The sequence below is a fragment of the Pinus tabuliformis genome, chromosome X (assembly GCF_031772625.1).
Source record: "Pinus tabuliformis cultivar Carrire ecotype Pingquan chromosome X, CPIR1, whole genome shotgun sequence".
NCBI classification, from domain to species: Eukaryota; Viridiplantae; Streptophyta; class Pinopsida; order Pinales; family Pinaceae; genus Pinus; species Pinus tabuliformis.
In genome coordinates, this window is record NC_142308.1 from 1,293,732,995 (window position 1) to 1,293,746,076 (window position 13,082).

Here is a 13,082-nt window from a genome sequence, read left to right on the forward strand (position 1 = left end):
GAGAGAGAGAGATCCCTCTCCAAGTGGAAACGTCTAGATTCAAGGAGAAAACAGCTAGATCCAAGCCAAATAAATTGTAACCCTTGATGAGCCAGCGCAGATCTTGTGGAGGAGAATTTGTTTGCCTTGAAGGAATGGCCCGATGGAGCAGAATTTTATCTCGGAGTGGTTTGGACCACTTAAAAATATTTTTCCCCTTTTTTCCTCGAAAAATTCTCATTCAATTTCCAACTTGGACCATCTTTAAAAATTCGATTTTCTTGGACCAACGAATTTTTTCTTGGGTCATTCTTGCTTGATTTGTGGAGATTCCATCACTTTTTGACTTGACTTTATTTCTTGGGAAAGTCCACTTCATTTTTTAAATCATTTTCCACTTGTAGAGAATTTTTATTTTCTCCCATTTTATTTTCTAGCTGATTTCTGGCTAATTATTTGCCAAAACTTGGAAAAATAAAATTTTGAGGGGTAAATACATATTTTTCCACTCTCAAAGTGTGTCTAAATAGAAAGTTGAGGTGTAGAGGTCTAATTTTGATTACTCATACCCCTACAACTTCTATTGACAACATTTATTATATAATACATCAAATTTACATAGAAAATTCCCGTTCCAGCAAGAAATTTTGACAATTAAAAATTTTCCCTTAGACTCAACCAAATTTCGTGAAACTTTAGAGATGATCTAGTACATACATTAATTCTAGAATCTAGACAGTAGGACTCACCTAGAACTCTACCATCAAGCCACAATCTAGCTTTGGGGTATATTTGGGAGAAAAACTCAACTGATTACAAGTGTTGAAAAACACATATAATGGGTTGAGGAAAGAAACTCCCTAGAGTGAACTCACTTGCTAGTATAGTCCCTAGCTACCTAGGCTTTTTATATGACTCTTTTTCATCATACTCGAATAATTTTTACAATATCCCTGCAGGGCTGTAGAATTTGGAATACAAAACTGATGAACTCTAGAATTCTGGCATTTTGACATGATCAAATGATGATGGAATGCTGCAATTGCACTTCAATTGTGGAGTCTTTGACAAATCTTCAAGTGCAACTTGAGTAGTTAACAACTCACAAATTGTAAAATCATTATGTACTTTAGGCAACATATCATTAGTCATAGAGGGCTTGATCAACATCACATCGTTTGGATTTCTATCATCAAACTTAGCTGGAGCATCCTCACCTATTATACTTCAAAGGTAATATGGATCAACACCATTTTTGTATGCTACAATTTATATTGTATGAGGTTCCACGTGATTTTCATCACATTGATGGAGATTTGCTGCTAGTTTCTTGGAGCATTGGATTGACGTGGGGGATACATTTTCATGGATCCCTTTCTCTTCATCGCATTGGATCATTTGATGGAGGTTATTGATTAGGGGAGTTATTCTTCTCCTTGGTTGGATGATTTGCTTGCTGATTTGATGGTATTTTCACATGTGCTTGCCTTGTTGATCATAGTTTAGTACATATTTGCTAGTATCTTGGGCATGCTATGTCCTTTTGGTGTGGTTTTTGGTATACTTGCTTATCTTGGATGTGCTACACCTTATTTATGGATATGATGGTTCTAGACCTCCAAGGAGTTGGATGATGGCATTAGGAGGTAGATGTTTCATGATGTTGTTGATGTTTTGTAGTGACATGGTGCTTTGATGTATGATGTTGGTGTTCTACATGGTCCTCATGTTTTGGATGTGTGATGGGGGTCATATCTAATGATTAGATGGGTTAGCCCTTTATTATGTCACCTTCTCTTATGATGTTGCTATTATGGGGATGATGCATGTTGCTTTTAGGGGATTTTCCTAGGTGATACAAATTGATGATGTAACATTTGCTAGACATCTTCTAGGATGATATGTGTTTGTTGATGTTAGTACCCTCATTGATGATGATGTAACATTTGCTAGATAGGGTGATGTGTGTTTGATGATGTTAGTACCCTCATTGACATGTTATTTCCTAAGTTTGAGTTAGAAAGGGGTACTATGTAGAAAATTTGGTGTAGGCCCAACATAGTTTCAAGTCCTGTGAAATATCATCAAGTTTAATGCCCAAACCACATATATGTGACAATTTTATGACATTTTATATCCTTTTGTCTTTGCAACCTTTTAAGCAAACTTGGCATTTTGAATATATTTATTCCATAGTTTACTTTATATGTATGAATTTTGGTATGGATGTATGTTGTGGTGAGAGTTGAGATCTTAACATTTTGTCTTTTCCACAGTTCCTTATGCGCCAGATGGTTCAAAATTTGCTCGCAATCCACCAGTTCCTGAGGTGATATATCCTTACTTGTAATCACTTTATTATTTCTCTTATTCTCGTGTTTCATTTATTTCGGTATAATGGATAGATAAATATTATATTCAAGTGTCGCGAGTTTTGTAAATTAATCATATATAAAAGCATTCTCTTCAAAGTGTCAATACTGTGTTTTAGTCACTTGGTTTTAAGCATTTATGGTTAAGTAAAAAAATGACATAAGTTATATACTATGGTAAATTCTCTTATACTAGATCCTAAGTCGGTAGACATGGGGACATGGGACATGCGAGACATGAAAACACAAGAGTTAGACACAGGACATGGGGATTCCCCCAGAATAGGCAATGTTATATATATATATATATATATATATATATATATATATATATATATATATATATATATATATATATAATAGATACATTATATTATGATATTATAGAAATTCTCATGATAATACAAGTAACAGATTCAATCATAGATTCATACATGTACATTGTAAGTTTGTAACATTATGCATACAATCATGATTCATTAATGATACGCGTTTACCACTAGAAATTAACCATAAACTGTGATTTTCTCATTAAGTCATCAAAATCAAATGTATTACATAGGTACTGAGTTCTGAGGACTTCTGTCTAGGAATGCCAATGGAAAATATAAAATACAAAACAAGGTAGACAATAGAACCCAAAATTGTAGAATAAGAAGGAAGAATCTCATAGGCTGTTGCCAACAGGCTATAGGCTATGCCTATAGCTCATCAACATCAATACCACCACTGCTCTCTTTTGCATCCTCCTCCTTTGTATCTCTGCATTTGCTGGTGTGGAGGATGACCCCTCAAGAGTATCACCATCATCAAAAGTGACAGGATCTAGCACTGGGTCATTAAGATCCAAGTTGGCCAATGCGAACTCAACACTGCTATCCAAACCCATATCATCAGGAAACACGTCCCACATCTTTGTCTTTCCCTTCAACCACTCCTCTCTCTGCATGTAAATAAGACGAAGGTTGATGTGCACATTCACCATTCTCTCTACCCTGCAATGCTCAAGCCTAGTCTTCTTCAAACTGTACAGATTCCCATATGTGCTCCAATTCTTCTCGTAACAAGAGGATGAAGTAACCTAAGAGAAGAGACTCATGGCTAACTATTGTAGTGGAGGGCATGTTGTCCCATGAGTTGCCCACCAAGAATAGGGCTTCTTAGCCCTCCTGTCTCTAAGAACATCATAACTTGCAAATTACCCAACGCCAATGTAAAACTCTACAAGGGCATCCTCCACCTCATCAAAGGATGCTCTATCTTGAAATATCTGTCTCAATGCATCCTTCCTCCCCTGTGAAATCTTACCATCCATGTGAGGAGGGAATCTGCGTGAAGGTCCACCATTCAACCACTCATGGCTGTAGTATTTGGGATTCAATGACTGAGCCAAGCAATGCAAACGTGTGCAATTCTTGTCCCACCCACTGACAAGAATACTTTGTATGGTGGTGAAGAATGCCTTCATTGATGTCACATACTCAACTAACTCACTCTAAAAAATAATGGTCCTCACAGACTCAATTATGGAATCCCATCCCTCATAAACCTCTCCTAGGATGGGTTGGTCTATATCCACAAATCGTAAAAAAGCAATGATAGGGTCCACGATCTTAATAGTAAAATCTACTCTCCCACTAAGCATCATCTAATAATGTGTCCTTGACTCTTTCTGAGGCCGTTTGATCTGTCTTTCTCCAAAAAGACCAAAACTCTGAAATAACCATGGCTGCTCAACCTCTTAAGCATGATGAATGTAGACACAAACCATGTATCTGCAACAATGATAGATGTGTGCAATATTTGTAGATTGTGAGGGCATTGGTATGATTTTGTACAAAGTTGCGGATATGCCATGCATCCTCAGTAAGAGTTCCAATCCAAGGCACATCAAAAGCAATAGATTCAAGTGCTAAATTCAAGGAATGAACAATGCAAGGTGTCCAAAATACTTGTGGATATTTAGCTTCCACAATCATGTTAGCAACCTTGCGAACATGTGCATTGTCTATAATGATTTGCACACAAGAATCAACACCTACATTTTCAATAACTTTAATGAACAACTCACCCATATATTGTGCATCTTTTATTTTCCAAAAGCATCCACTGCGTTTAAGAAAACTAGTTGATTCAAGGAAGACACCATGAAGTTGATGAGTGGATGGCGTGCATCTGTCCATCTATCAGAAACAATCCTAACCCTAGATGTTGGCCATGTTCATTTAATAGGCTCAAGCATTTTATCCACCTCCTTCTTTGCCTTACTGAACAATATAGTTCTAAGTCTTATTGACCTAGGAGGAACATACCCTGATGGAGGCCCTTGTGTTGGAGCTCGACACATCTCAATGAATAAAGGTGATCATGCAACATTAAATGATATGAAGTTGAGATAGAAAGAGAAGGCAATGGTGATATCAATCTCTTCTTGTCTCTCTTGTTGAAATATGTTGTCCATTAGACCAAGTGCCCTCTTTTTTGCTGCTTGACCTGCACCCCCACTCGTACTCCCAAATGGATAACTAACACTGCCTTTCCTCAAGAACAGAAGGGGATCCTCATCCTTGTTTTTCTTAGACGATGCAACCACCATTCCCACACTAACATTGACCTCTCTTTCTAATTTTTTCTCTTAGATGCAGTCACTCCTAAACATGCTCTAACTCCACAAGATGGTATGCCAAACAAATTTTCTTTCATACGAAAATAGGCACTCTTGAATTGAGTGTTGCAAAAGTCGCATTTCCAAAGCGCATTGCCTCCTCCCTTTAACTTGCTTGCTGGTTGGCTCTTGATCTCTTGTAAAATACTTCAACAAGGGATATTTACTTTCTTGAGCCTATTGTTTTGCTAAATTGATGTTTCTCTCAACATTTGAAGCTGCTATTGTAGCCCCACTTCCAACAAATGGAACACAATGACATTACCAATGTGGATAAGCTTTCCCTTTCTTTTCCCTTTCCCTACTGCCCTTGATTGAGCCATGATTGCTGTGAAAATAAATAAAAAATGTAAACAAAATGGATGGGTAGATTGCTGTAGCAAAATCAGAAAAAAATGGAAGGGAAATCCATATACCTATAGCTTGAATCACCTCGAAATAGGCGTATCTCCTTTGTTGGTCATTCCCATAGTACCACAACTCCTAAAGAACAATTGCAAATGAGAAAAAGTGGCCCAATTCCAACTTTTATCAAGCATGCAGGTTGATTTTTGGCAGACATGTGTTCGAAAATCACGACTCTTTGTGGGTGCGAATCAGATTCCTATAGGGAATGAATCCCAATTTTGTGACACGCTGTAGGTTCGAATCAAACACGTATCCCTTGAGAATTGTGTCCGACTTTATGGTTTCGTGACATATGGGTGGGGTGTGAATCTGTTGACTTAGACTAGATTCAATTTATTTTACTTCAACAATTTATTAAAAAACTAGAAAATATTTATGTCAAACATTTTTGAAATCATTGATAAAATAAACGCACTAGTATATTAACTCAGAAAATAAAATTTAGCAAAAATAAAATGGAGAGATCAATCACACAACAACAAAAAATTTATACCAACACAATTTTCCTTCATATTATTAAATTCTGGAAAATTCTGGGTGAGACCCACAGGGAACACATAGAAAAATACAATTGATGGGGACTTGAAAACTCGACCCCATTGGGAAAATCGACCCTTGGAAATCGACTCTTGACGAAACTCAACCTTGGAGAATTAGACTTGTCTCACTAGCAAATCGACGCCCTTTCTTCTCACCTCGTACGACTCCTATGCACTTGAGAAATCGACCTCTATGGATATTTTAGTGTCTGCCACAATTCAACCCTCTTTAACAACTTGACCTCCCTCTTTCTTGAACTTGACTTCTTTGAATTTCTCTCGAAATTCCCTGCTGCACTTCTCGTCAGTCCAGTCAAGCCTCTTGCTTTAGGGAAAATTTCTTCATTCACAACTGTGTGTCTTCACTTCTCCCTTGAGCTTATTTATAATTTCATTTAGCCAAAATCTCTAACCCTAATCTCTCCTAAGTGATCAATGGCTAGGATTAAATCCTAAGCCTCACTTGAGATCAACGATTGAGATTATATCTAAGTTAAATAATTTTATTATTTATCCTTGGAACTTTGGATTAATAATCCACAATAATCAATTAGATTAATTATTGTACTTTTCCCAAGTTAAACCTTAGGAAAGAGATGATAATATCACTTACTCCACCAAGCAAGCACCCAGAGAGACGATCAAATATCTTCTACATGCTAAGACACAGGGAATTAGAAGACCTTCCGAGGCTACAAAACCAACACTCCCTCCTAGCAAGGAAGGGGTTCTCCACCACCCTAAATTTGTCTTTGTAAAACACAAACTTCCCTTTCATTGGAGGCTTGATGAGAATATTTCCTACCCACTCCTTTGTGGAGATGTAATGAAATTTCATAGAACCTCTCTGGACCTTGTCTCTGATGAAGTGGTATCTGATCTCTATATGCTTGGACCTATCACGAAACATTGGATTCTTAGAGAGCTTAATGCTACTTCAATTGTAGCATTGAATCACAGTGGGCCGCATTTCAAGTCCAAATAATCCTGTGGGCATTTTGTAAAGCCATATGGCCTCACAACTCATCAAATTCGTTGTCATGTACTTGGCCTGTGCTGAGCTAAGTGCAGCTAAGTGCTGCTTTTTGTTATACCTCAAGATCATTGCTAATCCAAAGTTGAAACAACTCGAAGTACTCTTCTTGTTCATTACACTCCTTGCCTAGTTTGAATCTGTGTGGCCTTGCAACTCCACTCTACGAAATCGGACATACCTCAATCCACACTCTACTGTACCACGAAGATACTTGAGCACATGCTTCGCTGCGACTCAATGAACCCTTTTTCTCTCCACCATGAACTGGCTAAGTGTGTTCACAGCAAAACAAATATCTAGCCTAGTTAACACTAGGCACATTAAAGACCTGATCAATTGTCTATACAAGCTGAGATCCACCAATTCACCCTTAGAAGAACTTATCTCCCTCAAGTTGGTGATCATAGGCGTAGACCATGGCCTGCAATCATCCATCCTAAATCTCTTTTGAATTTCCACTGCATATTTCCCCTGCCCAAGGAAGATCTGGTTGTTGCCACACCTCCAATCTCAAGAAGTAATTCATCAAAACAATATCCTTCATCTTGAACTTTGAAGTAAAGTTCTCCTTGCACATCCCATTGAGCCTTTTTGATCTTGTCAAGAAGAGATCGTCAACATAGAGGATCAAGATAAGCGACTCACCACCAACAAGTACATAGTACAAGTTTGAGTCTAGCCCACTCTTGGTGAACCCCAATCTAAGTAGGTACCCATCAATCCTGGAGTACCATGCTCAAGGTGCTTGCTTAAGTTCGCATAAGTCATTCTTCATTCAGCATACATGGGACTCCCGCTCACGCACCTCAAAGCCCTAAGGCTGCTCAATATACACCTCTTCCTCAATCTCCTCTTTGAGGAAGACAATCTTCACATCCATTTGATATATCTTGCACCCAATCTTTGAAGCAATAGAAATGACTACCCTGATAGATGCATATCTGGGGACAAGAGCAAATGTATCTTCATATTCTACTCCCTCCTTTTGGGAGAACCCTCTCGCCACCAACCTCACTTTGTACTTCTCAACACTGCCATCTACTGCATGCCTGGTCTAATAGATCCATCGAGAAGTGACAACTGACTTCCCTCCAGGCCTCAATACTATGTCCCACATATCATTCCTCATGATGGAACTATACTCTTCCATCATGGCATCCCTCCAAATCTGCTTATCTGTTGCCTCCTCAAAAGTAGAAGGCTCGGACTCACTGATGTTGCTTGTCAAAGCCAAATAACTGGAAAATATAGCTGGTGGACTAATCTCCCTGAAAGTGTTGCTAGGATTCTCCACATGCTCCTCAATATCTCTCAATGTTTGCTTATCCCACCTTGGTCTCCTTTTGACAGAGCTTGAAGGAACATCTTGCTTGTCCCTCTGATCTGAAGGTAATGTCCCTGTTGTTGGTGCTACTGTTCTCTGCTCAACCATCAGAGCCTCTCTCCCTATCCTCTGCCACTGCTGGATCTGTCCCATATGACCTCCTAAAGGTCCTACCCTCCTCAAATCTGACATCCCTCTCGACCACTATCTTCCTTTGTCTTGGGATGTAGATCCTGCGGGCCTTTGAAGTTTCACTGTGTCCAATAAAAATGCCCCTCTGATGAGGCTCTAGTTTAGTCATCTTCTCTGAGGGAATGTGGACATACACTGGACTACAAAATATACAAAGGTGGCTCACATCTGGTCTCACTCTTGGAAAAGCTTCCTCATGCTCCATGTCCTCTACCACCCTATGAGGACTCCTGTTTTGCAAGTATACAACATTATTACATGCCTCCGCCCATAAAAACTTAGGCAGATCTTGATCATGGTTCATGGCCTTAGTTGCTTTGACTATACTCCTGTTCGTCCTCTCCCTTTAGGATCCTGGAACACTCCCTTGTATGCATGTAGAAACTCTTCCTGTTGCTATCTCTGTTCCTTAGTGCACCCCTCCATTGATGCTTTTGCTCTCATTGACTCTTTCTACATATTGGTTCTCTTAAAAACTGTAAAGCATACTTCTTGATAAATTTAATTAATTTCTTGGCTTGGTTGGCATTTACTAGAGAAATTTTAGATTTGCTCGTGGGCTTTAATGATGAAGGATTATTTGTCCTTGATGAGGCGATACTGTTTGGCTCTCCTCATGAAGATTGTATCTCACGTGTATATATAGGGATTCCCAAACACAAATATACATACATTAAGTGAAACTACATCCAATTCTACTTCATCAATAAAATCATCTTGGATAGCAAATTTAAGTTTGCATTGTTTGGTTATGTTTATGTATGCCTCCTTTTTGACCCCCATCCCAATGGATAAGGGCTAGGATGGCCACGAACCTCCAATCCAGGTTTGTTGACTAGATCTGCTGCTATGAGATTCGCCTATTATAGAGCATAAGTTTTTGTCTTGTTGACTTGTATCTTTATATGAAAGATTTTGGTCACTCCTCTTCATGTTGATGAAGGCTACAAAAATTCACTTTATTTTGCACTAATGTGCATGCAATCTTCTCATCCTCTTCTAAGTTACTTTTGACTTGATTACTTGAATATGTGGTTATGAGATTTTTCTTCTTTGCATCCTTTCAATTATTTGGTTTGAACTCTAGATGTAATTTCCAACACTTTTCCTTTCTGTGAGCATCAAGATTCAATATTATAGTGGTTGTTAAGATCTTTCACTGGTGTGCTATGGCTGCTGCCTTTTTGTCCTCACCCCCTTTTCACTTTTTATTCCCCTCCTTGGAAGGTTCTTGGTGTTCCTTCTGCTTTAAACCACTCAATCACCCTTTCTTCTAGCCTATGTTTTCTAGGGATTGTATCTGTGTGCAAAAAGCCTCATCCACTATTTTGTGTTTGAATAATATCACTTTTTTGCAGATGGCTATGTAGACCCTCTAGATACATGAGTAGTAAGTCTGGGTTGTTGGGAGAGATACCGAACATTATTGCCATTTTCTTGAATTTTGTGGTGTACTCTTATACACTCTTCCCCTGTCGCTGCTTGAAGTAATGCAATCGGGTCCACTGTTCCTCTACATACTCGATAAGGTAAAATTTGGACTTTATGTGAATTTCTTAATCCCCTAACTTAGTCACTAGAGGACCTTCCTACAACCTAATGGTTTCTATGTGGCTTTTCCACCTAGTTACTGGAGAATTTCCCTCCAACCAAAGGGTTTCCATGTGGCTTTCCCTCCAGGTCAGGGCATGGCCCTCTAATTTCAAATGAGCAAATGAATTTTTTCTGTTCATCCTTTGTGTGGTGAATGCTAAAATAAACCTCTAACTGCTGCAACCAATGATTTAATTTCAAAGGATCTATCTCACTTCGATACAGCATGATTTCCACCTTCACTTCCATATTGAAGAGAGACTGCGAATGGTTCATGATGCTTGTACTCAACTGCTCTTTTTTTGGTTTCTCGGGCTCCTCTTTCTTCTTGAGCCTTTGATTTCCCCTTTGATTTGATCTCTGAGTTGGAACCTCCATCTTCTCTGAATAACACAAGCTTATTGGTTAGGGCCACCATAAGGAGGCTCACATTAAGGTTTATATCTCCGACTTGTGCTTCCAGCCGTGCAAACTTCTCCTCTGCTAGATCTCGAGGGTTATCGTAAATTGATTTATTGGCTATGGTTGGGGTTGTATGACTTTCTGCTTAAACTAATTTGTTTCTTTACGACTTCCCCAACCCAAAGGAACCTGCAATGGAAGATTTGTAAATTGTTGTGGATATTCCACTTGACTGTTCGTCACAACATGCTTGTGAAAATAAACCGAAATCTATACTATGAGGGGTAATCCTTTTAGATTCCAGATTTGTTATTATTGTTTTGCTGTTTATGCGTGCATTAGATAATATCATAATATGCAGAAGATAGACAAGAAGTCAATGCAATCACTCACAAACCACAATGAACAAGAAGATATGTTCTGAGGGATCCTTTTGGGAGAAAGCCTTGTTCGAAATTGAGGCTGATTCACTTTCATTGTTCTGGAATGGAAATCATGCAAGTACAAAGGAGAGAGCGCTCTCTATGGAGTTAGACTTGTGGCCCGCGGGCTGCCATAGAACACAAACCCCATTTGTTATGCTCTCTCTCTATCCACACTCAACTAGTTTGCTTTACTATGGAGCAAATTGCAAGCAAATAGAATGGAACACTGTTTCCTTCTAGTGGCCCAATTATAATACAGCCCTGATAGTCAATTAGGGATTAAATTTGACCCATTCAGCCATCAACATGAGTTACAGCTTGACCCTTATATAGTTTTTTCATAGTCCCCATGTGGCTAGCCCCTTTTCCATGAGTAATGGGGGCTGACATGGCAACTTCTTGAATTATGGTGGTCAATCACAATAAGTCAACTTTCGAGAGACATAACTTTTGCATCAAAACTCCAATTGACACGATTATAATGCTGTTGGAAAGGTCTTCAAGTGTAGGATAGTGTCATAACTGACAAAATTGCTCTCGGAAGCTGATTACTTCAAAAGGATGACAAATTATATAATGATCCAATCCAGATCATTTGAAGACCCCTAGTTAAAGATCTCAAAAGGATAGGCCTACCATTGGTGTGATATTTGGTTTTGGCTTTGGAGAAAACCCCCCTCCCCTAAGTCCGCAGAAACCAATTTTAGTGAATGGGGCTGATTACTTACCAAAAGCAAGTTCTGGTTGTATACCCACCTAGAATTGGAAGATGTGGTTTGTTCCCAAATCTTCGAGTGGATCCTACGATTAATCCACCAATTCCACATCGTCTCTTGGCTTCTGCAGCTTTACAGCTTCCAACTTTTCAAAACACCGCATCCTTCAAGCAAGCTTCATTCCATGTTCAAATATAGTCGCGTTATATGCTAATATACCTGCTGTGTTATATCCTTATAATGTCTATCTCCATGCGTTATTACATTAATAACAGTCAGCATGAAAAAATTAAGCAAACGGGTGGATCTTGTACAGGTTATGTCATTGTTTAATATTTCTACATTTTTTTTTCAATCTCACAATGACCCATGCTGTGTTGGAGGTTGTGATAGAAGGATGTGACTGGTTTACAGTAAGATTTGTGCACATAGTAATGGAGAAGCTGGCCTCACTTTTATGATCTTCGTTCAGTTCTCTTGATCCTATTTATGCATTCCTGGTGAAAATATATTTCTAATTTTCATCTGTTGTTCCTGATGTTATGTTGCAGGTTGAGATTGTGTTCGATTATGGCCAGGAGAAGTACTAAATCTAATTAATCAGGGGCTTTTGAATTGTCTTTTCGTTGAAGATTTGTAAATCTGTGGTGAAAATTTTCGGTTGGCCTGTAATATTCTCACAAATATGAATACCATCAGTAATAAGAATTTTCGGTTGGGCCTTTAATATTCTCACAAACGTGAATACCATCAGTAATCGGAATAATTGTGACTCGTGGTGCATTTTAGAACATGAATGGAGTTTAATATCTTCGTGAATGGTGACTGTTACTTGGTGTCGAGCATTATTTAATAATCATCCTTCACTGTGTCTTCGACTCTTTCCTACAGGCATTCTTGCTTGAGTTGTTACCTCGTAGGATTCCATGGCTGGTGAATGATTTTTCATATGAATCCTAGAAGCCTGCTTCATGATTTGAAATATTTTTCATAAATGTGATCACGACATATCTTGAGCTGATCATATCCTTGAGTTTATCATATCCAAAAATATGGTGTAGAAGATGAATGTGGAAATTATTACCGAAAGGGTGATAAAATAATTTTATTAATATACAAGTGAGAAGATCATGAATGTGGAATTTATTAACTAAAGGGTGATAAGATAATTTTATTAACATGCAACAAGTGAGAAGTTGGTCAATAGGACTCAAAAGTACAGCCAATGTGAATACAGTGTCTTCTTGCTTCAGACTAACTAGTCAATAAAAATAAAAGTACAGCCAATGTGAATACACAGCGTTCTATTGCTTCAAAGTTCAGACTAACTAGTCAATAAAAATAGAAGTAGTAAACAAATTTAGCTGCTGCTCCTGAGTAGATTAGTTGCAGGATGTTCAGCTGCAATAAAAGGCGTAATTCTTGAAATGT

The 13,082-nt window shown here is 38.4% G+C and overlaps 1 protein-coding gene across 1 annotated transcript in view; it reads left to right on the forward strand.

The window, feature by feature from the left end:
* The window catches only part of CIB22 (LYR family of Fe/S cluster biogenesis protein), a 164,002-nt gene extending 151,463 nt beyond the window's left edge, over positions 1-12,539 (forward strand). Inside the window, exons 4-5 of the mRNA XM_089449464.1 lie at positions 2,256-2,308; positions 12,203-12,539. Coding sequence (XP_089305590.1) covers positions 2,256-2,308; positions 12,203-12,241 — 92 coding nt within the window. The 3' untranslated portion in view covers positions 12,242-12,539. The remainder of the gene's footprint in view (positions 1-2,255; positions 2,309-12,202) is intronic.
* The last annotated feature ends 543 nt before the right edge of the window (positions 12,540-13,082 follow it).